At 43.5% G+C, this 25,683-nt stretch overlaps 1 protein-coding gene across 1 annotated transcript in view; it reads right to left on the bottom strand.

The window, feature by feature from the left end:
* PPIL2 (peptidylprolyl isomerase like 2) overlaps positions 1-24,766 on the bottom strand; it is a 50,160-nt gene extending 25,394 nt beyond the window's left edge. The window contains exons 1-10 of the mRNA XM_058158489.1: positions 24,631-24,766; positions 20,591-20,640; positions 19,781-19,826; positions 19,505-19,567; positions 17,532-17,583; positions 7,938-7,989; positions 6,749-6,840; positions 6,461-6,550; positions 3,920-3,995; positions 1,843-2,003 (exon numbers count right to left, since the gene is read on the bottom strand). Coding sequence (XP_058014472.1) covers positions 1,843-2,003; positions 3,920-3,995; positions 6,461-6,550; positions 6,749-6,840; positions 7,938-7,989; positions 17,532-17,583; positions 19,505-19,567; positions 19,781-19,826; positions 20,591-20,640; positions 24,631-24,662 — 714 coding nt within the window. The 5' untranslated portion in view covers positions 24,663-24,766. The remainder of the gene's footprint in view (positions 1-1,842; positions 2,004-3,919; positions 3,996-6,460; positions 6,551-6,748; positions 6,841-7,937; positions 7,990-17,531; positions 17,584-19,504; positions 19,568-19,780; positions 19,827-20,590; positions 20,641-24,630) is intronic.
* Between the last annotated feature and the right edge of the window lie 917 nt (positions 24,767-25,683).

Raw genomic sequence — 25,683 nt, 5'->3', positions numbered from 1 at the left:
ACAGCAACCGATGAGGACATCAGGGCGAGAATATTTGCAGTGCAGGTGGTCCTTGACTTACAACAGTTCATTTAGTGACCGTTCAAAGTGACAACATCACTGGGGGAAAAAATGACTTGGGACCGTCGCAGCATTCCCATGATCTCACAATTTTTCCCACGATCGCGCAATTTACATTCGGATGGGTTGACAACTGACTTGGATTTATGATGGTTGCAGTGTTCCGGAGTGTGTGTGTGTGTCTGTGTGTGTGTGTGACATGATCCCCTTTGGTGACCCTCCGACAAGCGAAGTCAATGGGGAAGTCAGATTTGCTTAACAACTGTGTAATTTAACAACTGTTAAAGTGGTTCGCTTAACCCAGGGGTCTGCAAACTTGGCTCCTTTAAGACTTGTGAACTTCAACTCCCAGAGTTCAAAGCTGGCTGAGGAACTCTGGGAACTGAAGTCCACAAGTCTTAAAGGAGTCAAGTCCGCAGACTCCTGGCTTAACCAATGTGGCGAGGAAAGTCGTAAAATGGAGCAAAAACGTCCCCTTCACAAATTTCTCACTTGGCAACATAGGTTTTGAACTCCATTGTGGTCGTAAGTTGAGGGCCACTTGTACTGAAAGAGAAGGAAGGGAGGGGGGGTGTATACAGCGTGGAGGATGCAAGGAAAGGCTGTCGATGTGAAGAACGGCAGCCACGGTGGGACGGTCTGGATTCAGAACAAGTGGTTTACAGTATTAAGCAAAGCTTCTTCTCCGATAACATCGTACTGCTAACTAGGGCGTACAAAACCTTTGCCAGACCAATTCTCAAATACAGCTCGTCTGCCTGGAATCCACACTGTATATCGGACATTAACACAATTGAGTGTGTCCAGAGATATTTCACGCGAAGAGTCCTCCACTCCTCTGCTCACAACAGAATCCCTTATGCCACCAGGCTTGAAATTTGGGGCTTGGACAACCTGGAACTACGCCGCCTACGGTCTGACCTAAGCATAGTACACAAAATTGTCTTCTACAACATCTTACCTGTCAACGACTACTTCAACTTCGGGCAAACAATCGATACAAACTCAAGGTAAACCGCTCCAAACTCGGTTGTAGAAAATATGACTTCAGCAACAGAGTGGTCAACACCTGGAATGCTCTACCCGACTCCGTTGTTACATCCTCAAACCCCCAAAACTTTAACCTTAAGACTGTCCACCGTGGACCTCACCCCATTCCTAAGAGGTCCGTAAAGGGGGCGTGCATAAATGCACCAGCATGCCTACTGTTCTTGTCCCACTGTCCTATTTATTTATACTCATTGCCTGTGCTCATGTCCATGTTTACACTTATGCCTGTTGTCTCATACATGTTCGACAAACTAAATTAATTGCCCAGCCAGAATTCTGGGAGTTCAAGTCCTCCCATCTTCTCGTGGCCAAGTTGGAAAAGCAGAGTTCTAGATCCACTTCCATGCGCCAGTCACTATTGAAAATAGCCCTTGACCAGGTGTCAGCAACCTGCGGCTCCAGAGCCGCATGTGGCTCTTTGCGCCCTCTGCTGTGGCTCCCTGTCGGGTGATTCCACCGCTGGCTGGGCCCGCCCCTCGCCCTCCCCTCCCAGTCATTCCTCGCCTGGCCTGAAAAGGTAAGGGCGACAGCGGGTGATGGAGAAGCGGCTGGAGCAGAGACAGAGAGATAGATACAGAGAGAGAGAGAGAGAGAGAGACATAGAGAGATACAGAGAGGGAGTCATGTGATTGGTGGAAGTGAGTGAAGTGGAGTTGGCCACGCCCACCCAGGTTTTGTGGCTCCCGGTGTTTTCTTTTCCGTGGGAAACAGGTCCTTGACCAATCAACTCACCGCATTCAGCCTGTCCGTTTTCTTCTTCTCCGGCTCTTTCATGGTAGCTGCCAGAATGTCGTCCCCTTTGAATTCTTTGTATAACTCCAACAGTGTCTCTTTGGTCTCGATGTTGGCATTTTTCAGGTAATAGGATGGGTCTGACCTGGCTTTCTCGTCATCTGCAAAAGATTGGTAACAGGTCAAGATTGGCTTTGCTAAACTGGGAAAACTGGGGCAGGTCAGGCCTGTTTCTGGGCTCTGCGAAAGACGTAACAGGACAGTCGGTGAAATATTGGCGGGCACTGAAGCTAATCAGTATCTAAAGCCATGTTACTCAAACGTGACAGCTTGAAGAGGCGAGAACTTCAACTCCCAGAATTCCCCAGCCAGGTTTAAGATGGGTGGACTTCAACTCCCAGAATTCCCCAGCCAGAATTCTTTAAGATGGGTGGACTTCAACTCCCAGAATTCCCCAGCTAGCATGCTTTAAGATGGTTAGACCTCCTTGACATTTGAAATCAGAGGAAGGTAAACAATATTATAAGATATGGGATTTATTCTCTCAATAGCTAGAAGGAAAAATATGTTAAAAAAAGGTTTGAGAGAGGTTTCTATAAGGAAAGAATTGTTGCAAGACACGATTGATTTAAGATGATGGAATGAATGATACAAAAAATAAAATATTAATTTAGAATATTTTATATGAAATGAATGAAATATTATAGTTAATTAAAGGATCAATTGATTAAAATATTTGGATATTGACAAAATGTAAGATTAGACAAATTAATGATACGTATATGTTGAAACTGCACAAAAGATTTGTAATCAATCTACCGACTCACTGTATTTGTATTAAAGATGTTTTTATGTTTGTTGTATTAAAAAATAAAACCACCCCCCCAAATGGTTAGACCTCTTGTTAGTAATAATTGAAATTAATTATTAGGGATGATGTAGAAATGAATGACTTTAAAGTGAAATATAGTAATATATTTGAATGCAGTACTTGGATAAATTGGGGGGGGGGAAGAAATGGAAAAGAGGGAAGGAAATGGGTTACACATGTAAAAGTGTATGAAAATTAAGGTTTATAACTGGAATAATGGAATCTAGGGAAAATATGTGGAATTATATAAAAAAGGAATGGAAAATTGGATTTATATATATAAGTGAACTGTAGTATTGTACCATTTGGCTAAACGGATTAAAAAAAAAGAAATGGAAAAGAGGGATATATGTAAAACTGCTGAATACTAAATATTTATAATTGGAATGATGGGATGTAGGGAAAATATTTGAAATTATATTATATTGTGAAAAGGGAGTAATGGGAGAACATTTGAATAATTTAATAATAATTATAATAATTATAATAATTTAATAATTTAGAGTTAGGAACAGATTTTAGAAAAAGAACTGAATTCAGTTTAAAGGATTTCAATTTGAGAAAAGTAAAGAGAAGAGTGGAAAAAGAAAAAAATGATTAAGATTAGAGATTAGGGCGAATGGTAATATTGTATATATACTATAAGAAATAGAAGGAAAATAAAATAAAATAAAAAAATAGAGAGAAAGAATTTTATGGCGAAATATATAAAATGGTGTTGGAGAAAACTAAAAGCGGTACAAATTTTGTCTCGGCCAATACTCTGTTCAGAAAAAATGTACTTGTTTGTTTGTTTGTATGTGTTTGAAAAAAATAAAAAAAATAATATATCTAAAAAGAAGATGGTTAGACCTCCAGAATTTACAAGCTGGTGTGCTTTAATATAGGTAAAATTCAACTGCCAGAATTCCCCAGCCAACATGTTTTAAGAGGTATGGATTTCAGATCCCAGAATTCTCAGGCGGAGAAAGACTGATCTAAATGTCTCAAAGACGCTTTTTCAAGATTTTCGGTTTTTTTTTCTTGAGAAGACATTTCGCTTCTCATCCACGAAGCTTCTTCAACTGCGACTGGACGGTGGGGAAGGGCAAAGGGCGTGCACGAAGCGAACCAGTGGTAACCCCGGTTAGAACCCACCCACTGGTCTCGGGTCCAATTGTGCTCGTAAATCGAGGACCACCTGCATTTCTCCACCATCCTCCTTACCTGGGTCAGTGACTTTCAAATTGTTCTTCACGTGAAAAAAGCTGGAGACGTTAAATTTGTCCACGTTGGTGGGATCCTAAATGAAATCAATAAAGAAAACAGAAGATCAGCAGTTTTGGAGCACAATCCTGAGCAGAGTGGAGCATCCAACCCATTTCACTATTATTATTATTATTATTATTATTATTATTATTATTATTATTATTATTATTATTATTATTATTATTATTATTATTATTATTATTATTATTATTATTTTGGGTGGGCGGAGAAAGCCACCAGGGCAGATCGGATTAAAAAAAAGCTTTTTTCATTCCAATTCTCTCTCTCTCTCTCTCTCTCTCTCTCTCTCTTAAGATTCTTCATGTATTTTACTTTCAAGGTTGAACAGACAATACAGTCAGACTTTGGGATGCTGTGAAAGCTTTTGAGGACCTGGGAGACAGATGATTTTACAACAGCCACTGGACACTAAACCTTCCTGAAAGTTCACAGGAGTTGCCTCTGGGCGCATTTATTTATTTATTTATTTGTCGAGTACGTATTAGATAATATATCTATAAGTCTAAGCATGAATTGAATACATAAAATGAATACAACCAAAGGGAACATTAGGACAGGGACGGTAGGCACGCTGGTGCTCTTATGCACGCCCCTAACAGACCTCTTAGGAATGGGGTGAGGTCAACAGTAGCCAGTCTAAGGTTAAAATTTTGGGGGTTTGGGGATGAAACCACAGAGTCAGGTAGTGCATTCCAGGCATTGACCACTCTGTTGCTGAAGTCATATTTTCTGCAATCGAGTTTGGAGCGGTTTACCTTAAGTTTGTATCTATCGTGTGCTCGGGTATTGTTGTGGTTGAAGCTGAAGTAGTCTTCGACAGGTAGGACAAAATCAACTCCAGTTCTACACTTCTGCTTTACTCGAAGAAATTTTACTTCTTGCTGCTGGGGCTTATAAGGTAAAGGTAAAGAATCCCCTCACACATATGTGCTAGTCGTTCCTGACTCTAGGGGGCGGTGCCCATCTCTGTTTTAAAGCCGAAGAGCCAGCACTGTCTGAAGACGTCTCTGTGGTCATGTGGCCGGCATGACTCAACGCCAAAGGCGCACGGAACGCTGTGACCTTCCCACCAAAGGTGGTCCCTATTTTTTTTATTTGCATTTTTTACGTGCTTTCGAGCACATAAAGTCATGGGAGCTCACCCCGTTATGCGGCACTAGGGATTCGAACCTCCGAACTGCCCACCTTTCGATCGACAAGCACTGAGCCACCGCGTCCCTTATTTTTATAGTCCTCAGTATAAAACACAAAAGCAGACGGCTTGATTATGCAAGTCTTGTAAAGTTATGTTTAGATCTTCGCATTCCTGAATGTTACCATTAATCTATTGTACAAATGAACTGAAATTCTATTGGCACAAGGGTAGTAAGTAAAACGGGGGTCGGGGGGGGTGGAAGGGAAGGTGGCATTTCTGCTTTTCTCTATTGTGAGTGATGAAACCTGACGTGGACAGCTTCCAGAGCACGGGTTTTTTCCCCCTCCTGCCCGCTGAATACATAAATAAAACTCCAGCACAGCGAGCAGGGGATGTACGCCCCATGGCCCGAATCCAAAGTGAGATCCGAGAGAAGGGTCGAAGGGAGGAGGAGGAGGAGGAGGAGGAGGAGAAGACGTCAGTTGCAGCGCAAATGGCAGAAAGGGGGGGAGATGAATGTGGCATTGTGTCTTGCGATAAGAAAGCTTCTTCCAATAATATTCCATTGAGAGAGAGAGAGAGAGAGAGGGAGAGGGAGAACGGATTGCCCCATCTCTCATTAAGTGACATAATTACGCCTTTCACTCGGCCCTGAAATTGTTTGCTCTCTGCTGGTAAATAAATCTTGAGTTTTATGGCTGGCAGTAAAACCAAAGTGACGTTTAGTAAGTCAAGGGGGGAGGAGGTGTGGGGGGGGGAGAAGAGGAAGACAGAGAAGGAGGGAGGGAGACAGAAGAGAGAGAGGTGGAAGGAGAAGGGAGAGAAGAGAAGAGAGAGAGAGAGAGAAGAGAGAGAGAGAGAAAGAAGGAGGGAGGGAGAGAGAAGAGATTAGAATGATAGAGGAGAGGGGAGAGAGGTGAAAGGAGAGAAGAGAGAAGAAAGAGAGAAAGAGGGAGGGAGAGAGAGAAGAGATGAAAATGAAAGAGGGAGAGGAGGGAGAGAGAGGGGAGAGAGGAAAGAAAGAGAAGAGAGAGAGAAAGGAGGAGAAAGAAGAGAATGAGGGAGGTAGGGAGGAGGGGGGAGAGGAGAAGAGAGGAGAGGAGAGGAGAAGAGAAGAGAAAGAAGGAGGGAGGGAGAGAGAGAGAGAGAGAGAGAAGAGATGAGAATGAAAGAGGGAGAGGGAAGGCGAGAGAAAGGAGAAGAGAGAGAGGAGAAAGGAAAGAGAGAGAATAGAGAAAGAAAGGAGGAGGGAGAGAGAAGACAGAGAAGAAATGGAAACTTAAGAAATTGGAAAGACGAGAGCGCCAAAACCCAAAACCCATTTTATTCTTTTGGAACCTTACCTGCAATGTAATAATATCTTGCCTAGAAAACGGCTCATCGCTCAACAGATCTTTAAAGCTCTTGGTTTTTATATTCAGCTGCTCAACCGCCTTGCAAAAAAGCAAAAGAAAAAAAAAGGAAGAAACGGGGAATCAATGGAGGGCCAAGACAAACCACGGTGCGATTTTTCTCTTTTCAAACTCGAGATCAGGGCGAAACTCATTTAGCGGCTGCCTTGCTTAGCAGTGGACATGCTGGTCGTAAGGTGAGGACGACCTGTACCCACCGTCAACTGTGAACGTGCTCACCTCAAAACCAAACACGTTCCCGGTGGTCTTGATGGCCACGATGTGGGAGTTATTGGTGAAGACCGTGAAAAGCACCGGGCAGTGGTATTTCCCTAAATTGAAGAAGGGGAAAAAAATGAACCACAGGTAGGATTCATATTCTCACATCTGGATGCTGGCCAAAGGTGACCCAGCTGGCTTTCATGGCTAAGCTGGGACTAGAACTCACAGCCTCCTAGTAATTGGCTCTAGGTCACCCAGTCGGGTTTCATGCCTAAGGCAGGACTAGAACTCACAGCCTCCTAGTGATTGGCTCTAGGTCACTCACTCAATGCAGTCTGTTATTAACAGCAGTTACTGCAGGTTCAAGTCCCACCGGGCCCAAGGTTGACTCAGCCTTCCATCCTTTATAAGGTAGGTAAAATGAGGACCCAGATTGTTGGGGGCAATAAGTTGACTTTGTATATAAATATACAAATAGAATGAAGACTATTGCTAACATAGTGTAAGCCGCCCTGAGTCTTCGGAGAAGGGCGGGATATAAATGCAAATAAATAAATAAAAAAAGTCGGGTTTCATGGCTAAGGTGGGACTAGAACTCACAGCCTCCTAGTGATTGGCTCTAGGTCACCCAATCGGGTTTCATGCCTAAGGCAGAACTAGAACTCATGCCTCCTAGTAACTGGCTCTAGTTTACCCAGTCAGGTTTCATGGCTAAGGCAGGACTAGAACTCACAGCCTCCTAGTAATTGGCTCTAGGTCACCCAGTCGGGTTTCATGCCTAAGGCAGGGCTAGAACTCACAGCCTCCTAGTGATTGGCTCTAGGTCACCCAGTCGGGTTTGATGCTTAAGGTGGTACTAGAACTCATGGCCTCCTAGTGCTTGGCTCTAAGTCACCCAGTCGGGTTTCGTGCCTAAGGCGGGACTAGAACTCATGGCCTCCTAGTGCTTGGCTCTAGGTCACCCAGTCGGGTTTCATGCTTAAGGTGGGACTAGAACTCACAACCTCCTGGTGATTGGCTCTAGCCCACCTCAGAAACTGAGGTGATGGTGGGTTTCTCCCGACACAGAGCTCTCGATTTTATGGGAACGAATGACTCATTGTGACAAAAAGCAGCAGAACCATTTGTTCCAGGGCGCCCCGAGGCCTCCTTGTGACCTGCACCATCATACATATCCGCTTCTTTCGTAAACTGTGCCGAGACTCACCCTCGTTGTTTTTGGCGAAGTTCAGCTTGATGAGAGATTTCGCTTCAAGCGTCTGCGGAGACGAACAGACACAAACGTTAATCATCCATTTGGACCAACCGGTCGAACAGAAGTTGCCTTCGCAAGTTACGGGAGATTCATCCCTGGAGGCTGGACTGCCATCTGTCAGAAATGATGTAGGGCCATGAGGGCGAACCTATGGCGTGCGTGCCAAAGCTGGCACACAGAGCCCTCTCTGCGGGCACGCGAGTCTTCGCCCAGCTCAGCTCCACTGCGCCTGCGTGCCTTCCGCTGGCCAGCTGTTTTTTGGGATGCGCAGGGGGCAGGAGACACACATGCATGCGCAGGAGGCGGGGTCGTCCGTGCATGCGCGAAGGGCAAAAGGGAGCGCGGTGCGGTGTGGGGGTTCTGGAACTGTGGAAACAGGCCTGTTTCCGGCCTCCGGAGCCCGGGAAAGGCTGTTTTCGCCTTCCCGGAGGCTCAGGGAAACCCTCCAGAGCCTGGGGAGGGCAAAAATGGGCCTCCTGGAAGTTCCAAAAATCCGAAAATGGGCCTGTTTCCGGCCTCCAGATGTGAGACAATTAAATATGAGACAATTAAATATGAGACAATTGACGGCCGGGTCTCTTGTCGTTCTGCGCATATGGGTCACCCTCAACGTGTGACCGCAATGGAACCCAGAATTCCTGTTGCTAAGCGAGACATTGGTGAAGTGAACCCCTGCTGTTGTTAAAGGAGTAACACGGTTGTGTTGTGGCCCGTCAGCAGCCCACGGACCTGGCAACCGAATCGGACAGCGATGAGGCTGAGATGAGGCAAGGGCCATCGGGAAGTGAAGTGAGGTGCGGACTCCAGAGCCTCCAGAGACTGATAGTAGTGAGGCAGAGGAGCAGGAGAACCCTGTTCCTAATGCACGCATGAGAAGAGCTGCCAGAAGGCAAGAGCAGCTCAAGCAAAGAGGACGACTCGGGAGTAGGGCCAAGAGATGATTGGCCCCTCCCATAAGGCTTAATAACAGACCAGCAATGGCGTTTGAGCTTTGCCGGAAAACAACGTGGTAGCTGCATCTTCTGCTCTGTCTTCTGCTTCGTGTACATCTTTGTTTTTGTGGCTTCTGGACATTTGCCAGGAAGGGCCTTTGGCAGTTTGCCTAATTGGACTAAGGTTTGTGAGATAACTGAGGAATTTGTGTTGGGAGGCATTTGTTTTACTTTGAGTTGAACAACGCTGGGAATGAAGTAATTCCCAGCTGTTCGAATAAAGTTTGTTTTTCCACGGACTAAGTTTATTACTACCTACTTGGGTACAAGTTGGTGACCCTACCTGGGTCACAACAAGTTATTGAGTGAGTCTTGGTTTCCCCACCGACGTTTGCTGGTCAGAACTAGGTCGCAAAAGGGGATCGCAGGATCCCCGGGACGCTGCAACCGTCGTAAATGTGAGTCAGTTTATCAAGCATCCGAGTCTGAATCACGTGACTCTGGGGATGCTGCAAGGGTCGTAAGGGTGAAAAACGGTCGTAAGTCCCTCTCTGTGCCATTGTAACTTCGAATGATCACTAAATGAATTGCTGATAGGTTAAGGACTGCCTGCACTTAGGAAAGATTAAGAAAAAATTCTCTTGTTTCTGACAAACCTTCCGCCTTGCTTCAGAACAAGCCCAGGGTGCATGTAAAACCTTGCTCTACGTTTTGTAATCAGGAATCCTTTCTATCTAAAATATCTATCTATCTATCTATCTATCTATCTATCTATCTATCTATCTATCTATCTATCTATCTTTCATCTCTCTCTCTCTCTCTCTCTCTCTCCATCTATCTTTCATCTCTATCCATCCATCTCTCTCTCTCTCTCTCATCTATCTTTCATCTATATCTATCTATCTATCTATCTATCTATCTATCCATCCATCTCTCTCTATCTTTCATCTCTATCCATCCATCTCTCTCTCTCTCTCATCTATCTTTCATCTATATCTATCTATCTATCTACTATCTATCTATCTACTCTATCCATCTATCTATCTCTTTCATCTATCTATCTATCTATCTATCTATCTCTTTCATCTATATCTATCTATCTATTTATCTATTATCTACCTATCAACCTACTTATCTACCTTTCTCTCTCTCTCTCTCTCTCTTTTTCATCTCTCTCTCATCTCTCTCTCTCTATCAATTATCTACCTATCTACCTACCTATTATCTTACCTATCTACCTTTCTCTGTCTATCTCTCTATCTCTTTCATCTATCTCCATCTATCTATCTCTATCTATCTATCTATCCATCCATCATCTATCTACCTACTTACCTATCATCTACCTATCTACCTTCCTATCTATAACCTATCTATTATCTCTCTCTCTCTCTCTCTCTCTCTAATTGGTCGCCATCTGGCTTAATAGATATTCCAGCTTTCCATCTCGAGCAGAGAAAGAAAACAACAGAGAGAATGCCAACCACAAGCAAAAGGACCCAACGGCAGGAAATCAACAGATATATATATATATATATATATATCCCCAAGCTTGCAAGATAGCAAAAAAAAAAAAGAAAGAAAGAAAGAAAATGATCAACAACAGTGATTCAGCTCAGAGCTTTTTCACAACAGCAGCAGGGTCCCATATGGGATTGCTGTTGCATGAGGTCCTGTGACTCGGAGCCATCTGTAAAAAAAACAAAAAAAAAACAACCAACAACACAAAAAACCCTGCAGGGTAATTGTGGTGGCCAAGCCATCTTGGGCCCCACAGCTGCTGGTAGCATTCCAGGATGCTGCAGCTGAGAAACCGTGGGCAATGGCACGGCGAGGCCTGGCTTGGAACGAGGAAGGTTGCTGATGGAAACCCAAGTTTTTCCATCAGAAATTCAGTTCCCGGCACCGACAGAAGAGGACCAGGGGATAGAGAATGGCTCCAAAAAAATAGATTGCAGAGAACAGTCTGTGGAAAAGGTGGTAGGTCATCGTTCCCCCATAACAACAACCCTGTGAAGCGGGCTGGGTTGAGAGAGAGAAATTAGCCCAAAGTCATCCAGCCAGCTTTCATACCTAAGGCGAAACTACAACTCACGGTCTCCTGGTTACTGGCCCAAAATCACCCAGCTGGCTTTCATGGGCAAGGTGAGACCTGAATTCACCATCTCCTGCTTTCTAGACCAAACTAGTCCTGGACCTACAGCTGTAATAGAGATTGCTTGTTACTGTTATAAGTCATGAAAGTCATGGAGAGAGTTATCCATGTGACAGAAAGAGAAGAACGAAAGAAAGAAAGAAAGAAAGAAAGAAAGAAAGAAAAGGAGGAATAAGAAAGAGGAGAAAGACAAATAAAGGAAGAAAGAAAGAAAGAAAGAAAGAAAGAAAGAAAGAAAGAAAGAAAGAAAGAAAGAAAGAAAGAAAGAAAGAAAGAAAGAAAGAAGGAGGGAAGGAAGGAAAAGAAAGAAAGAATGAGAAAAGGAGGAATAAGAAAGGTAAGAATTAGAAAAGGAGGAATAAGAAAGAGGAGAAAGACAGACAGAAAAGAAAAGAAAGAAAGAAGAGAAAGAAGGAAGATAGGAAGAAAAAGAAAGAAAAAGGAAAGAAAGAAAGAAAGGAGAAAAAAGGAAGGAAAAGAAAGAGAAAAGGAAGAAAAAGAAAGGCAGGAGAAGAATTAGAAAAGGAGGAATAAGAAAGAGGAAAAAGAAAGAAAGAAAGAAAGAAAGAAAGAAAGGGAGAAGGAAGGAAGGAAGGAACAGAAAGAAAGAAAAAGAAAAGGAAGAAAAGAAAGAAAGAAAGAAAGAAAAGGAAGAAAAGAAAGGTAGAAGAAGAATTAGAAAAGGAGGAATAAGAAAGAGGAGAAAGAGACAGAAAGAAAGAAAAAAGGAAGAAAAGGAAGAAAGGGAGAAGGAAGGAAGGAAGGAACAGAAAGAAAAAAGAAAGGAAGAAAAAGAAAGAAAAAGGAAGAAAAAGAAAGGTAAGAGAAAAATTAGAAAAGGAGGAATAAGAAAGAGGAGAAAGACAGAAAGAAAGATAGAGAGACAGAAAGATAGGAGGGTCGGTGGGTGGGAGAGAGAGAGGAAGGAATGAAAGGAAAGGAAAAAAAGAAAGGTAAGAGAAGAATTACAAAAGGAGGAAAAAAGGAGAAGAAAAACAGACAAAGAAAGAAAGTAAGAGAATAGATGGAAGGGAGAAGGAAGAAAGAAAAAGGAAGAAGAGGAGAAAGAAGGAAAGAAGGAAGAAAAAGGAAGGAAGGAAGGAAGGAGGGCGGGTGGGTGAGAGAGAGAGAGAAAAAAGAAAGAAAGAAAGAAAGAAAGAAAGAAAAAGAAAGGATAGAAGGGAGAAGGAAGAAAGAAAGAAAGAAAGAAGAAAAGAAGGAAGAAAAAGAAAGGAAGGAAGGAAGGAAGGAGGGCGGGTTGGTGAGAGAGAGAGAGAGAGAGAGAGAGAGAGAAAGAAAGAAAGAAAGAAAAAGAAAGGATGGAAGGGAGAAGGAAGAAAGAGAAAGAAAGAAAGAAGAGGAGAAAGAAGGAAACAAGGAAGAAAAAGGAAGGAAGGAAGGAAGGAGGGTGGGTGGGAGAGAGAGAGAGAGAGAGAGAGAAAGAAAGAAAGAAAGAAAGAAAGAAAGAAAGAAAGAAAAGGACACCCTCCCATTTGTTTTTGGCATCTCTCTTCCGCCTTCTGTGCCAAGCCCAGGGTCCAGCCGGCCAGCTGAGCCTCCTTTTGGCAAATGACCTACTTTGCGGCAATCCCGAACAAGGCAGCCTTGCTGTGTCTTCCTGCTTCCCGACTCGCCAGCTGACATCATCCTCCCTTGGCCAGGACGGAGGAGGGCCCCCTCCCTCCCTCCCTCCCAACGCTCATGAGCGGCCACGGACTGTGTGGGTTACTGGGGCACTGGGGCAACCTCCGGATGAAAGAAAGCAAAAGAGGGAGTTGAAATTGGCATTCCGCTGCAGCAGACGGGATTGGGAGGGAGCGGGGAAGATCTAAGGCCCACATTCTGTTTGCGATGGTAATTCAGATGAACAGAGTTGGAAGGGACCTTGTGGGTCATCTAGTCCAACCCACCCGCCCAAGCAGGAGACCCTATATCAGGGATGGCTAACCTTTTCCAGACCGAGTGGCCAAGGCGGCGCACGTACGCACGAATGCTCGCAGGCGTGCCCGAACCCTCTAAATGCAATGCGTGCACGGTCCCTGCGCATGTACCCCACCCCCCCATGCATGCGCACGTGTCCTCCACACACACACACACACACCTGCGCATGTGCAGCAGAGACCCGAAAACCAGCTGGCCGGTGGGGAAACACGGGTGCATGCGCAGCGGAGCTGAACTGGGGTAACGGCTTGCATGGCATCAGAGAGGGTGCTGTGTGCCACCTCTGGCCCTACACCATTTCTGACAGATGGCAGCTCGGTCTTTTCTTGAAAGCTTCCAGGGATGAAGCTCTAAAAGACACCTAAGGTAAAAGGTAAAGGTTCCTCCGCACATACGTGTTAGTCGTTCCCAACTCTAGGGGGCGGTGCTCATCTCCGTTTCAAAGCCAAAGAGCCAGCCCCATCCGAAGACGTCTCCGTGGTCATGTGGCCAGCATGACTCAACGCCAAAGGCGCACAGAAGGCAGCTCACCAAAGGTGGTCCCTATTTTTCTACTGGTATTTTTTTTTTCTACATAATTTCGAGCTGCTAGGTTGGCAGAAGCTGGGACAAGTCACGGGAGCTCACCCCCTTACGCGGCAGCACTGGGGATTCGAACCGCTGAACTGCCGACCTTTCGATCGACAAGCTCAGCGCCTTAGCCCCTGAGCCACCGCGTCCCAGCTTAAAAAAACGCTTGCTGACAAAACTAGAGTTCCTTCAGGCAGACGGGCTTTGAAAGTTGCAAAGCGGCTTTTGCGTTGGGCACGTGGCTGGCTGGGCCGAGGGGTTGGAATTGCACCAACAAACCTCACCGGTCCTTTATAAGTGCAAAATCCCCACTCCGTCAAACAGCTGACAGACGCACAACTATTTTACTAGGAAGAAGCGTCTAGAATATTGGAGGCATCTGAGGTTTTCACTTCCATTTGCTGAAGAGGCAGCATGTTCTTTTTACGCAACGTCCAGCTGAAAGGGAGGGAGGGAGGCCAGGGGCCAAGTCCACACACAGTGCTAAGCCACAGTTAGGGTAGCCAGCTGGGAATTAGCATCCTAATATACCTAAGACAACGCTCGGATAGTTTAAATCTGAAATATTAAGCCAATGCCAGGGATGGTCAGATTTTAAAGCCTATAAGGGTATGCGGAATGATATTATTCCAACATGGAACAAGGAAAGGAGACCAAAAGCAATGATACTTCGACTTATATACAGCTTCACAACGCTTTTCAGTCCTCTCTAAGCGGTTTACAGTATCAGCCTCTTGCCCCCAACAGTCTGGGTCCTCATTTTACTGACCTTGGAAGGATGGAAGGCTGAGTCTACCTTGAGCCCATGAGACTTGAACTCCTGGCTGTAGGTAGAATCAGCCTGCAATGCTGCATTCTAACAAGGAAGGAAGGAAGGAAGGAAGGAAGGAAGGAAGGAAGGAAGGAAGGAAGGAAGGAAGGAAGGAAGGAAGGAAGGAAGGAAGGAAGGGCACTACCAATATCGCTTAGACATATATACCGCTTCACAATGTTTGCAGCTCTCTCTAAGCTGTGGGTAGAATCAGCCTGCAATGCTGCATTCTAACAAGGAAGGAAGGAAGGAAGGAAGGAAGGAAGGAAGGAAGGAAGGAAGGAAGGAAGGAAGGAAGGAAGGAAGGAAGGGCACTACCAATATCGCTTAGACTTATATACCGCTTCACAATGCTTTGCAGCTCTCTCTAGGCGGTTTATAGAATCAGCCTTTTGCCCCCAACAATCTGGGTCCTCATTTTACCCACCTCGGAAGGATGGAAGGCTGAGTCAACCTTGAGCCTGGTGAGACTCGAGCTGCCAAATTGCAGGCAGCCAGCAGTCAGAAGAATTAGTCTGCAGTACCGCACTCTCACCACTGCACCACAGCGGAGAGATGATGTTTATAGCACAGAGAATTGGTGGAAGTGAGGGGTGCACACATATTTAGGGGATCCTCGATTTACAACTATTCCCCTGCTCACAGATCTTCCCAGAAAAATCTCCAGAAATTGGTAGCAGGGGTGAAATGCTCCCGGTTTGGACCGGATCGCCCGATCCAGTAGCGATGGCGGCAGGTGGTTCAGAAAACCGGTAGCAAAAATCCCTGGCCCCGCCCCCAGCCCCAGCTGAGCCACGTGATCATCAGAGGGTTGGGTTTTTTTTACTTTTCAAAGCATTTTTTCTTCGGCGAAAAAATGCTTTTAAAAGTAAAAAAAAGCCTCTGATGATCGCGTAGCTCAGCTGAGATCGTCAGAACCTTTTCAAAGCATTTTTTCTATAACCTCTTCAGCCAAAGAGGCTGTAAAAAAAAAAAAGCTTTTAAAAGGTTCTGGTGATCAGGCAACTCAGCTGGGATCGTCGGAACCCTTTAAAAGCATTTTTTTCCCTCTGGCGATCCCAGCTGAGTTGACTGATCATCACAGGCTTTTAAAAGCATTTTTTTTTTTACAATTTCTTCGGCTGTAAGAGGTTGTAGAAAAAAATGCTTTTAAAAGTTAAAAAAAAAAGTTGGCCACGCCCACTGTGTCACATTAGCCCCCACCACCACCAAGCCACACCCACAGAGCCGGTAGTAACAAATTTTACATTTCACCCCTGATCGGTAGTCATTTAATCAGACCATCTCCAAATACACAGACACAAAGAACAGAAAAAGCATAGAAGAGGTTAAAAGGAATGGATTTGCTTGCAAATTTAGAGATCTGGAACAAGCTTTTCAGGTTGAAAGATCTGACTGCCCCCTCGTGTTTAAAGAAAAAAACAACAACCATTGTGTTCTAAAATAGCAAATCCAGAGTTTACACCAGTGATAGTCAACCTGGTCCCTACCGCCCACTAGTGGGCGTTCCAGCTTTCAAAGTGGGCGGTAGGGGTTTTGTCCGATACTGAAGCACTTTCCTTTTTTTTAATTTAATTGACTTTTTAAAAAAATTTCATAGCATTATTTAAAAACATTTTCATTAGGTTTTCATAAAATTCCTCGTGACAATTTAAATTTTCGAAAATATACTATTTGTATCGCCCGCGCATAAGTTTAGTTCATGTTACGTAAGTGAAACTAAATGGCGCTATAATGCGACCGCAAACAAAAGAGCCTCGTCCCAGAAAAGCTCGCGCATTTCCCCCCACACCACCCAGCTGTAACAGACAAGCAGAGCTGGTAGCCGGTGCCTCCCCAAACCCAATCCACGATGCGCGAGAGGCATGCGCAGACGACAATACAAGGCTCATTACTGTGGAACTGGTGGGCGGTTAGAAAATTTTACTACTAACAGAGATACAAAAGTGGGCGGTAGGTATAAAAAGGTTGACTGCCCTGGTTTACAACTTTGTCATGTGGCTAATACTGTCAGGTCTTCCCGGTTCGGCTTGGCACCTAACAGGCACCCTGCCATCAAAGGAGAGAGAGGGGAGCATAGATAGGCAATAAAGCTTTTTGTGTATGTGATGGGAAATACGGAGGGGAGAAATGATGGGTGATGAAAACCAGAGCAGCTTGGAACCAGTTTGTACCAGCATTCAAGGTCAGGCATCCTGAGAAAGAATGTGGAGTAGCCCAAAACATCTCAGCATTCTCAAAACACTTTGGCGAGTTCTGATTGGCTGAAGACGAACTGGTCACAAGGGGGAGGGCTGGGATGAGGGGAAACCTTTCTGTATCCTTTGAGCGAGGGAAACCCAGAGCTCGCCTGGCTTTACCGCAACCAACAACTCTTAGTAAAAGAACATTTCGCTTCAACCCAATGGGAGTCGAGGGTCTTTCTTTCCTTAAGGATCAGATTGGGGCAGGTCTGACAAACAGGGTTTTGCCATGAAATACCGAACACTACTCTAAAAATCTTTGCAGCTCCCGTGGAAGAGTTTAAGGTTATCAACAATTTTCCCGCAAGCCATGCAAGACCATGGGAGCACGGATCTGTAGTTTTCCCCCCACTTTTCATTAGAACAACAACAAATAGAGTGAGGAAATACGTCTGTAAAACATAATAGGTCTTGGCTCTCGTTATCATTCCATTAGCTATAATTTCTTGAATCAATGTTGTAAGAAAGAAGCCAGACCAGGGGTGAAATGCTCCTGGTTTAGTCCGGTTCGTGCGAACCGGTAGTAAAAAATATATAAAAACAGTTTCAATGATCAGGTGAGCAACATGGGATCGTTGGAACTTTTTTTAAAAAACTTTTTTAGCATTTTTTTACTACCGGTTCTCTGGAACCGGTAATAAAAATGCTTTTAAAAAGTAAAAAAAAAAAAAAGGCTCCGGCAATCACAGCTGTGCTGCGCGATCGTCAGAGTGTTTTTTTTAACTTTTTAAAAGCATTTTTTACAACCTATTCAGCCAACTTTTTCTTGCTGCTTTATACATATCCAAAATGGGAGTTTTCCACCTGCTTTTCCAAGCTCTCATTTTTGGAGATTTTATTATTTGTAGTCTGGGGGGCTAGAAGTGATCCCATATTTTAAAATCCAGCAACACTTACCTCCCCCGTGATTGGATTGGTTCCATACTTCTTTATCCACGGCACAATATTCCTAAAACAAAGACAGACAGAGTTAGAATGGCTTGGACATTGGTTTCTATCTTTAAGTACATTTTGGATAAAAGAAAACCACAACAAAAATAAACTCAAATGGCAGATTTGAGGGACTAGTAGGTTTTTTTCCCCCCTGGACTCAGTTTTTTGTTTCTGTTCTACCCATTCTTCTGTTGTCACCCAGGCCCAAGTAGGTAGGAGGAAACTCAGTCCGTGAAAAAAACAAACTAACTTTATTCAAACAGCTGAGAATTACTTCATTCCCAGCGTCGTTCAGCTCAAATTAAAACAAATCCCACCCAACAGAAATTTTCTTCCTATTGCAAACCTTGGTCCAATTAGGCAAACTGCCAAAGGCCTTTCTTGGCAAACGTTCAGAAGTCACAAAAATAAAGGCAAGACGTAGACGAAGCAGAAGACAAAGCTACCAACGTTGTTTTCTGGCAAAGCCCAAACGCCGTTGCTGGTCTGTTTCAAGCCTTATGGGAGGGGCCAATCATCTCTTGGCCTTACTCCCGAGTCGTCCTCTTTGCTTTAGCTGCTCTTGCCTTTTGACAGCTCTTCCCATGCATGCATTAGGAACAGGCTCCTCCTGTTCCTCTGCCTCACTACTATCAGCCTCTGGAGACTCTGGAGTCCACACCTCACTCCCTGATGGCCCTGGCCTCACCTCAGCCTCATCGCTGTCCGACTCCGTTGTCAGCTCCGTAGGCTGCTGACGGACCACAACATCTTCAATCTCTGTGAAATCTACTTTTTTTCAGTATGGACTCTGTATAATGGATTTTTGTTACTGTCTGGGCCAGTTAACAGGCAATATTTCAATATCCCCATACATAATCAGGTGGAATGCTCAGTTAAAGGGTTCCAATCCTAACACAGGTAGTCCTTGACATACCACAGTTCGTTTAGTGACCGTTCAAAGTTACAATGGCACTGAAAAAAGTGACCGTTTTTGACACTTACAACCGCTGCAACATCCCCGTGGTCACCTGGTTGGAATTGACCACTGACTCCTATTTATGACAGTGGCAGTGTCCCCGGGGTCATGCGATCCCCTTCTGCGACCTTCTTATGAGCAAAATCCATGGGGAAGCCAGATGCACTTAACAACCGTGTTGCTAACTTTACCACGGCAGTGATTCACTCAACAACGGCGGCAAGAAACGTCGTAAAAATGGAGCAAAATCCACTTAACAAATTTCACTTCGCAACAGAAATTTCGGGCTCAACTTCTTGCCCTGTTTAAGTGTGCCAGTCTTTTAGTTCTGCAGCTGTTCTAATGTGAAACCAAGGTTGGGCCTCTGGTGGCTCAACAGACTAATGCAGTCTATTATTAACACAGCAGCCTGCAATTACTGCAGGTTCAAGCCCGGCCCAAGGTTGACTCAGCCTTCCATCCTTTATAAGGTAGGTAAAATGAGGACCCAGATTGTTGGGGGGGCAATAAAAGTTGACTTTGTATATAATATACAAATGGATGAAGACTATTGCTTAACACAATGTAAGCCGCCCTGAGTCTTCGGAGAAGGGCGGGATATAAATGCAAATTTAAAAAAAATAAAAAAATTGAACGATGGCTTCTATTAATTGGGTTTTATTGCTGGGTCGCTTCTGACTAACAAGTTTATTTAGTCAGCTCCGTAGATTTTCAGTTGGGTTAAGGTCTGGGCTATTCCCAGGCCATTCCAGCAGTGGAATAGGATTATCTTGAAACTCCAAAAAAAAAAAAAAAAAGTGGTGTTATTAGCCATCAAACCTCAAAAAGATACTTTTCCCAAAAGGTTTCCACAATTTTGGCCACCGCTGTAGGTAGGAAGGGAGGAAGAGGGAGAGGGAGAGAGAGGGGGAGAGAGAGAGAGAGAGAGAGAGAGAAAGAGAGAGATAATGTAAAAGAAACTGGAATAAAGATAACTTACAGCAAGTCAAAAATGGTCCCATCTGGCGTGCAAACTGGATATTCAAATGGTTGCAAAGATAAGCTATGATGGAGAAAAAGAATTCCATTTTAGTATAAAGAAAAAGCACAGTGAACCCATTTGGCATAACCTTAAGTCAACAGACAAAGAAGGATGACCAACCCAACCCATATAAACTGATTCCAACGAAAAGCAATTTTCAAGACTTCTATAAAAGTATGGAAGGAAGGAAGGAACATTTGTGATTTTTATGGCTATGATTTCTTTCAAACTTACCTACAGTGATCAAAAGGCAGGCGCCGGAAGTTGGACTGTGGAATTTCTATTCAAAGAAAAAAATATGTATGTCTCACACATTCAGCACAGTCATCTTCACATGAATATCCTATAAAAATGTTGCGGTTAAGTGACTTTCGCCAAGCTCCCTTTTAGTTCAGCCTGTCTTACAACTTTTTTTTTTTTTTTAGACAGCATACTAAAAAGCAGAGACATCACCCTGCCAACAAAAGTGCGTATAGTCAAGGCGATGGTTTTCCCAGTTGCAATGGAGGGCTGTGAAAGTTGGACCCTAAGGAAGGCTGAGCGCCAAAGAATGGAGGCCTTTGAACTTTGGTGCTGGAGAAGATTCCTGCGAGTCCCTTGGACTGCAAGGCGAACAAACAAGTCAGTCCTAGAGATCAACCCTGATTGCTCTTTAGAAGGCCAGATCCTGAAGAGGAAACTCAAATCCTTTGGCCACCTAATGAGAAGGAAGGACTCCCTGGAAAAGAACCTGATGCTGGGAATGATGGAGGGCAAAAGAAGAAGGGGATGGCAGAGAACAAGGTGGCTGGATGGAGTTACCAAAGCAGTCGGCGGGAGCTTCAATGGACTCCAGAGGATGGTAGAGGACAGGAAGGCCTGGAGGAACGTTTCCATGATGTCACGATGGGTCAGACATGACTTCGCAACTAACAACAAATAATCTTACAACTGGGATACCGTGAGGGACATCTTGCTTCGAACACCCTCCTCCCAGGAGAGGGGACCCAAAACATAAATCAGACATGCAGATGAGACAAAAATTCAACAGGTCTAGTCACATACCAGCTTTTTTCCCTCCATAAAAATGGGTATATTCTGTACATGTTATGTACCTAAAAGAGAAAGAGACAATTAGAGGAATACATACCTTGACTTATGTACCTAGAAGAAAGGCAGATAAGCTAATTGAAGCATTGGATTCTAATTAGGTAAAAGGTTCCGCTCACACATAGGTGCTAGTCGTTCCCGACTCTAGGAGGCGGTGCTCATCTCCGTTTTAAAGCCGAAGAGCCAGCACTGTCCGAAGACGTCTCCGTGGTCATGTGGCCAGCATGACTCAACGCCAAAGGTGCACAGAACGCTGTTCCCTTCCCACCAAAGGTGGTCCCTATTTTTTCTACTTGCATTTTTTACCTGCTTTCAAAGTGCTAGGTTGGCAGAAGCTGGGACAAGTCACGGGAGTTCACCCCGTGACGCGGCACTAGGGATTCGAACCGCTGAACTGCCGACCTTTCGATCGACGAGCTCAGCGTCTTAGCCACTGAGCCATCGCGTCCCAGTTGGATCCTAATTACAGTCTCCTTATATGTGACCCTTCCTGACATGCTGGGGCAGGGTTTCTCAAACTTGCCTACTAAGATGTGCGGGATTCAACTCTGGTTGAAATTGAACTCTTGGGCTGAACTTTAGATTTCTTAAAATTTTCCAAAGCTGAGAAACTCTGCTAGAAGGAAGCACATTCCCTACAGTTGTTCCTTTTGCATCCAAGGGATGGAGCCAGATTAGAATACACCCCACCCCTGGGCTGTAAAACCAACAGGTGGCAACAGTTAAAAAGATTTCTGTTTTGCCTTGCTGCCATCTAAAGGCCCTTTCTAATATTGCACCCCAAATATGATGGGCCCGGGAATAGAATGGTCTTCCTCAACGGAGCACTTCACAAGCCTTGCACTATTTATTTATTTATTTATTTATTTATTTATTTATTTATTTATTTAGTCACAACAAATATATATAAGCATCATACAAAAGGTTATATAATATATAAACATATATATGAGTAAATATTATGAGTAAATATTAGGAGTTATTATTATATATATATGAAGAAGAAAAGAAAAACAATTGGACAAGAACGGTAGGCATATTTGTGCTCTTATGCACGCCCCTTATGGTCCTCTTAGGAATGGGGTGAGGTCCATAGTTGAAAGTTTTTGGTTAAAGCTTTTAGGATTATGGGAAGAGACCACAGAGTCAGGTAAAGTGTTCCAAGCACTAAAGATTCTGTTACAGATGTCATATTTTCTGCAATCTAGATTAAAGCGGTTAACATTAAGTTTAAATCTATTGGTTGCTCTTGTATTATTGCAATTAAAGCTGAAGTAGTCTTTAACAGGAAGGACATTACAATAGATGATTCTATGAGTTAAACTTAGATCTTGTCGAAGGCGACGGAGTTCCAAGTTTTCTAAGCCTAGGATTTCAAGTCTGGTGGGATAAGGTATTTTGTTGTTTTCAGAGGAATGGAGAAGTCTTCTTATAAAATATTTCTGGACACTATGGCAACCATGCTGTTCATACTATGCTGTAACCAAGTTAAACTGCCATAATTAGTGATGCTGGGTACTGAACACTAACCATCATCATGTCTCTGGTGTGTGCACGCATGCACATGAAGGAAGAGTGGAAAACTGGAGTCAAATCATTATTTAATACAAGGGAGTGATGGGAAATATACCGTAACATTCATGCTTTAAGGAGATTCAATCTATCATCCACCTATCGTCCTACCCATTTCTATCATATCTATCTTTATCATATCTACCTTCTTACCTTCCCATGTCTATCATATCTATATCTGTCGGTCACATTTATCCATCACATTTATCTACCTATTTATTGCATTTATATAGCTGCTCATCTCACAGCGATTCTGGATGGGGGTACACAATAAAACAATCCAAATAGATAAAAATTAATTAAAATACAACCAACATGAGCTAAAAAGGTTAAAAAACAAAATCATATGCACAAAACACACAAGAGAATTACTTCCCGTTAACCAACAGATAACCATCTACCACCCTTCAGGGGATCACTATAGAGTCAGACTGAATGTCATATATATTTTCTCTCTCTCGACTATGTATATGTATATGTATATATGTATAAACACACACACATATATTCTATATCTATCTCTATTTATACCTATCTTATACCTATCTTTCTATATCTATATCTATATCTCTATTTATACCTGTCTACAACTGTCTATCATCTACTCTTATCTATCTTTTATCTACTCTATCTCTATACCTGTCTATAACTATCTTTCTCTCTATCTATCCATCTCTATACCTGTCTATCTGTCTATAACTATCTTTCTCTTTCATCTATCCATCTCTATACCTGTCTATCTGTTTATAACTATCTTTCTCTCTCTCATCTATCTATCTATCTATCTATCTATCTATCTATCTATCTATCTATCTATCTATCTATCTATCTATCTCTCTCTATACCTATCTCTCTCTCTCTATCCATCTCTATACCTGTCTATCTGTCTATAACTATCTTTCTCTCTCTCTCTCATCTATCCATCTCTATACCTCTGTCTATAACTATCTTTATCTCTCTCTCTCTCTCTCATCTATCTATCTATCTATCTCTATACCTGTCTATACCTGTCTATAACTATCTCTCTCTATCAAAAACATCATTAAAAAAGGACAACAAAGAATGTTCTTTCTGCGCCAACTCAGTAAGCTCAAACTGCCCAAGGAGCTGCTGATCCAATTCTACAGAGGAATTATTGAGTCTGTCATTTGCACCTCTATAACTGTCTGGTTCGGTTCTGCAACCCAACAAGAAAAACACAGACTTCAGAGGATAATTAGAACTGCAGAAAAAATAATTGCTACCAACTTGCCTTCCATTGAGGACCTGTATACTGCATGACTCAAGAAGAGGGCCGTGAAAATATTTTTAGATCACTCGCATCCTGGACATAAACTGTTTCAACTCCTACCCTCAAAACGATGCTATAGAGCACTGCACACCAGAACAACTAGACACAAGAACAGTTTTTTCCCGAAGGCCATCACTCTGCTAAACAAATAATTCCCTCAACACTGTCAGACTATTTACTGAATCTGCACTACTATTAATCGTTTCATAGCTCCCATCACCAATCTCTTTCCACTTATGACTGTATGACTATAACTTGTTGCTGGCAATCCTTATGATTTACATTGATATATTGATCATCAATTGTGTTGTAAATGTTGTACCTTGATGAAGGTATCTTTTCTTTTATGTACACTGAGAGCATATGCACCAAGACAAATTCCTTGTGTGTCCAATCACACTTGGCCAATAAAAATTCTATTCTATTCTATTCTATACCTGTCTGTCTATAACTATCTGTCTATAACTATCTTTCTCTCTCTCTTTCATCTACCTATCTCTATAACCGTCTATAACTATCTCCCTCTCTCTCTCTCTCTCTCTCCCTGTCTATAACTATCTTTCTCTCTCTCATCCATCCATCTATCTCTATAACTGTCTATACCTGACTATAACTGTCTCTCTCTCTCTCTCTCTCTCTCTCTCATCCATCTATCTCTAACTACCTTTCTATCTATATAAGATAGACAAATTCCTTGTGTGTCCAATCACACTTGGCCAATAAAAATTCTCTTCTCTTCTATATCTATTTATAACTAATTATCTATCTCTATCTCTAACTCTATCATCTATCTTTATATCTATCTATCTCTATTTATATCTATCTCCTTATCCTCTCTCTCTCTCTCCCTCTCCCTATCTACCTCCCTCCCTCCCTATCTAATCTACCTATCGCAGTGAGTGCTTCGTTGGTTTCCCACCTGGCCTTCAGCCTTGGCAGGAAAAGAGCCCAAGGAAGCCATGAAATAAAGGAGGACCCAGTGCCCGGATTGAAACCCCTCCACCGACCCTTTCCCTCCGCCTTAACAACCTCCCTGCCAGGTAGGCTGGGCAGAAAATGCCACCACCACCCCCAACCCCTTCCGGAGAGCTTCCAGGGCGCCCCACCGCCCCTTCAGAGCCGCTTGGCTTACATTTTGTCCTTCTGGTGCTGCCTTTTCCCCATGGCGGCGGGTCTCTCTTCCTCCACTCGGCTCCGAAATCACCCGGCGAGAAAAGCTCGAAACGCTGCCCGGGGGGGGGAAAAACCACAACACCTCCACTTCCGGGAAAGACGGTGCGCGCGGCTCTGCTTCCGGTTTAGCGCGGTCCGCCGCACAAAACAAGTCCCCCGGCTGGGGAAACAGGAAGCTGACGCTAAAGGTTCCGCCTCTTCTTCTTTTTCTTTTATGGCTTTATGGCAAGAGCCTGCCGACTTTTTGCAACTTTTAAAACAGGGGTCTCCAACCTTGGTCACTTTTAAGACTTGTGGACTTCAACTCCCAGAATTCCTCTCAGCTTTGCTGGCTGAGGAACTCTGGGAGTTGAAGTCACCTAACATAATAACAGAGTTGGAAGGGACCTTGGAGGTCTTCTAGTCCAGGGGTCTCCAACCTTGGTCCCTTTAAGACTTGTGGACTTCAACTCCCAGCCACCTTTGCAAAGCTGGCTGAGGAACTCTGGGAGTTGAAGTCCACAAGTCTTAAAGGGACCAAGGTTGGAGACCCCTGTTCTAGTCCAATTCCCTGCCCAGGCAGAAAACCCTACACCATTTCAGACAAAAGTCCACAAGTCTTAAAGTGGCCAAGGTTGGAGACCTCTGTTTTAAAAGATGTATTTTTTATTTTTATTTATTTTATTTATTTATTTTGTCAAGCACATATTTAGATAACAGATATAGGTATAAACGTGTTATTAATGCATGAAATGGATACGAATAAAAATGGGTTTCAACTCACAGAATTATCAAAGCAGCGTGGATTTTTTAAAATAATTTATCCAGTAATAAAGATGGATATTTCTTCAGCTGACTGGTGAAACTAATCTAGGAGAGAAGCAACCTAGAACTAAGGAGAAATTTCCTAACAGTGGGGACAATTAACCAGTGGAACGACTTGCCACCAGAAGTTGTGGATGCTCCATCACAGGAGGTTTTTGGTTTTTTAAAAAAAGTTTTTTATTTTATAGACAAACATACATTTAAAACA

Source organism: Ahaetulla prasina, chromosome 15, assembly GCF_028640845.1.
Source record: "Ahaetulla prasina isolate Xishuangbanna chromosome 15, ASM2864084v1, whole genome shotgun sequence".
In the NCBI taxonomy this organism is placed as follows: domain Eukaryota; kingdom Metazoa; phylum Chordata; class Lepidosauria; order Squamata; family Colubridae; genus Ahaetulla; species Ahaetulla prasina.
This window is presented reverse-complemented; position numbering and strand designations above follow the sequence as displayed.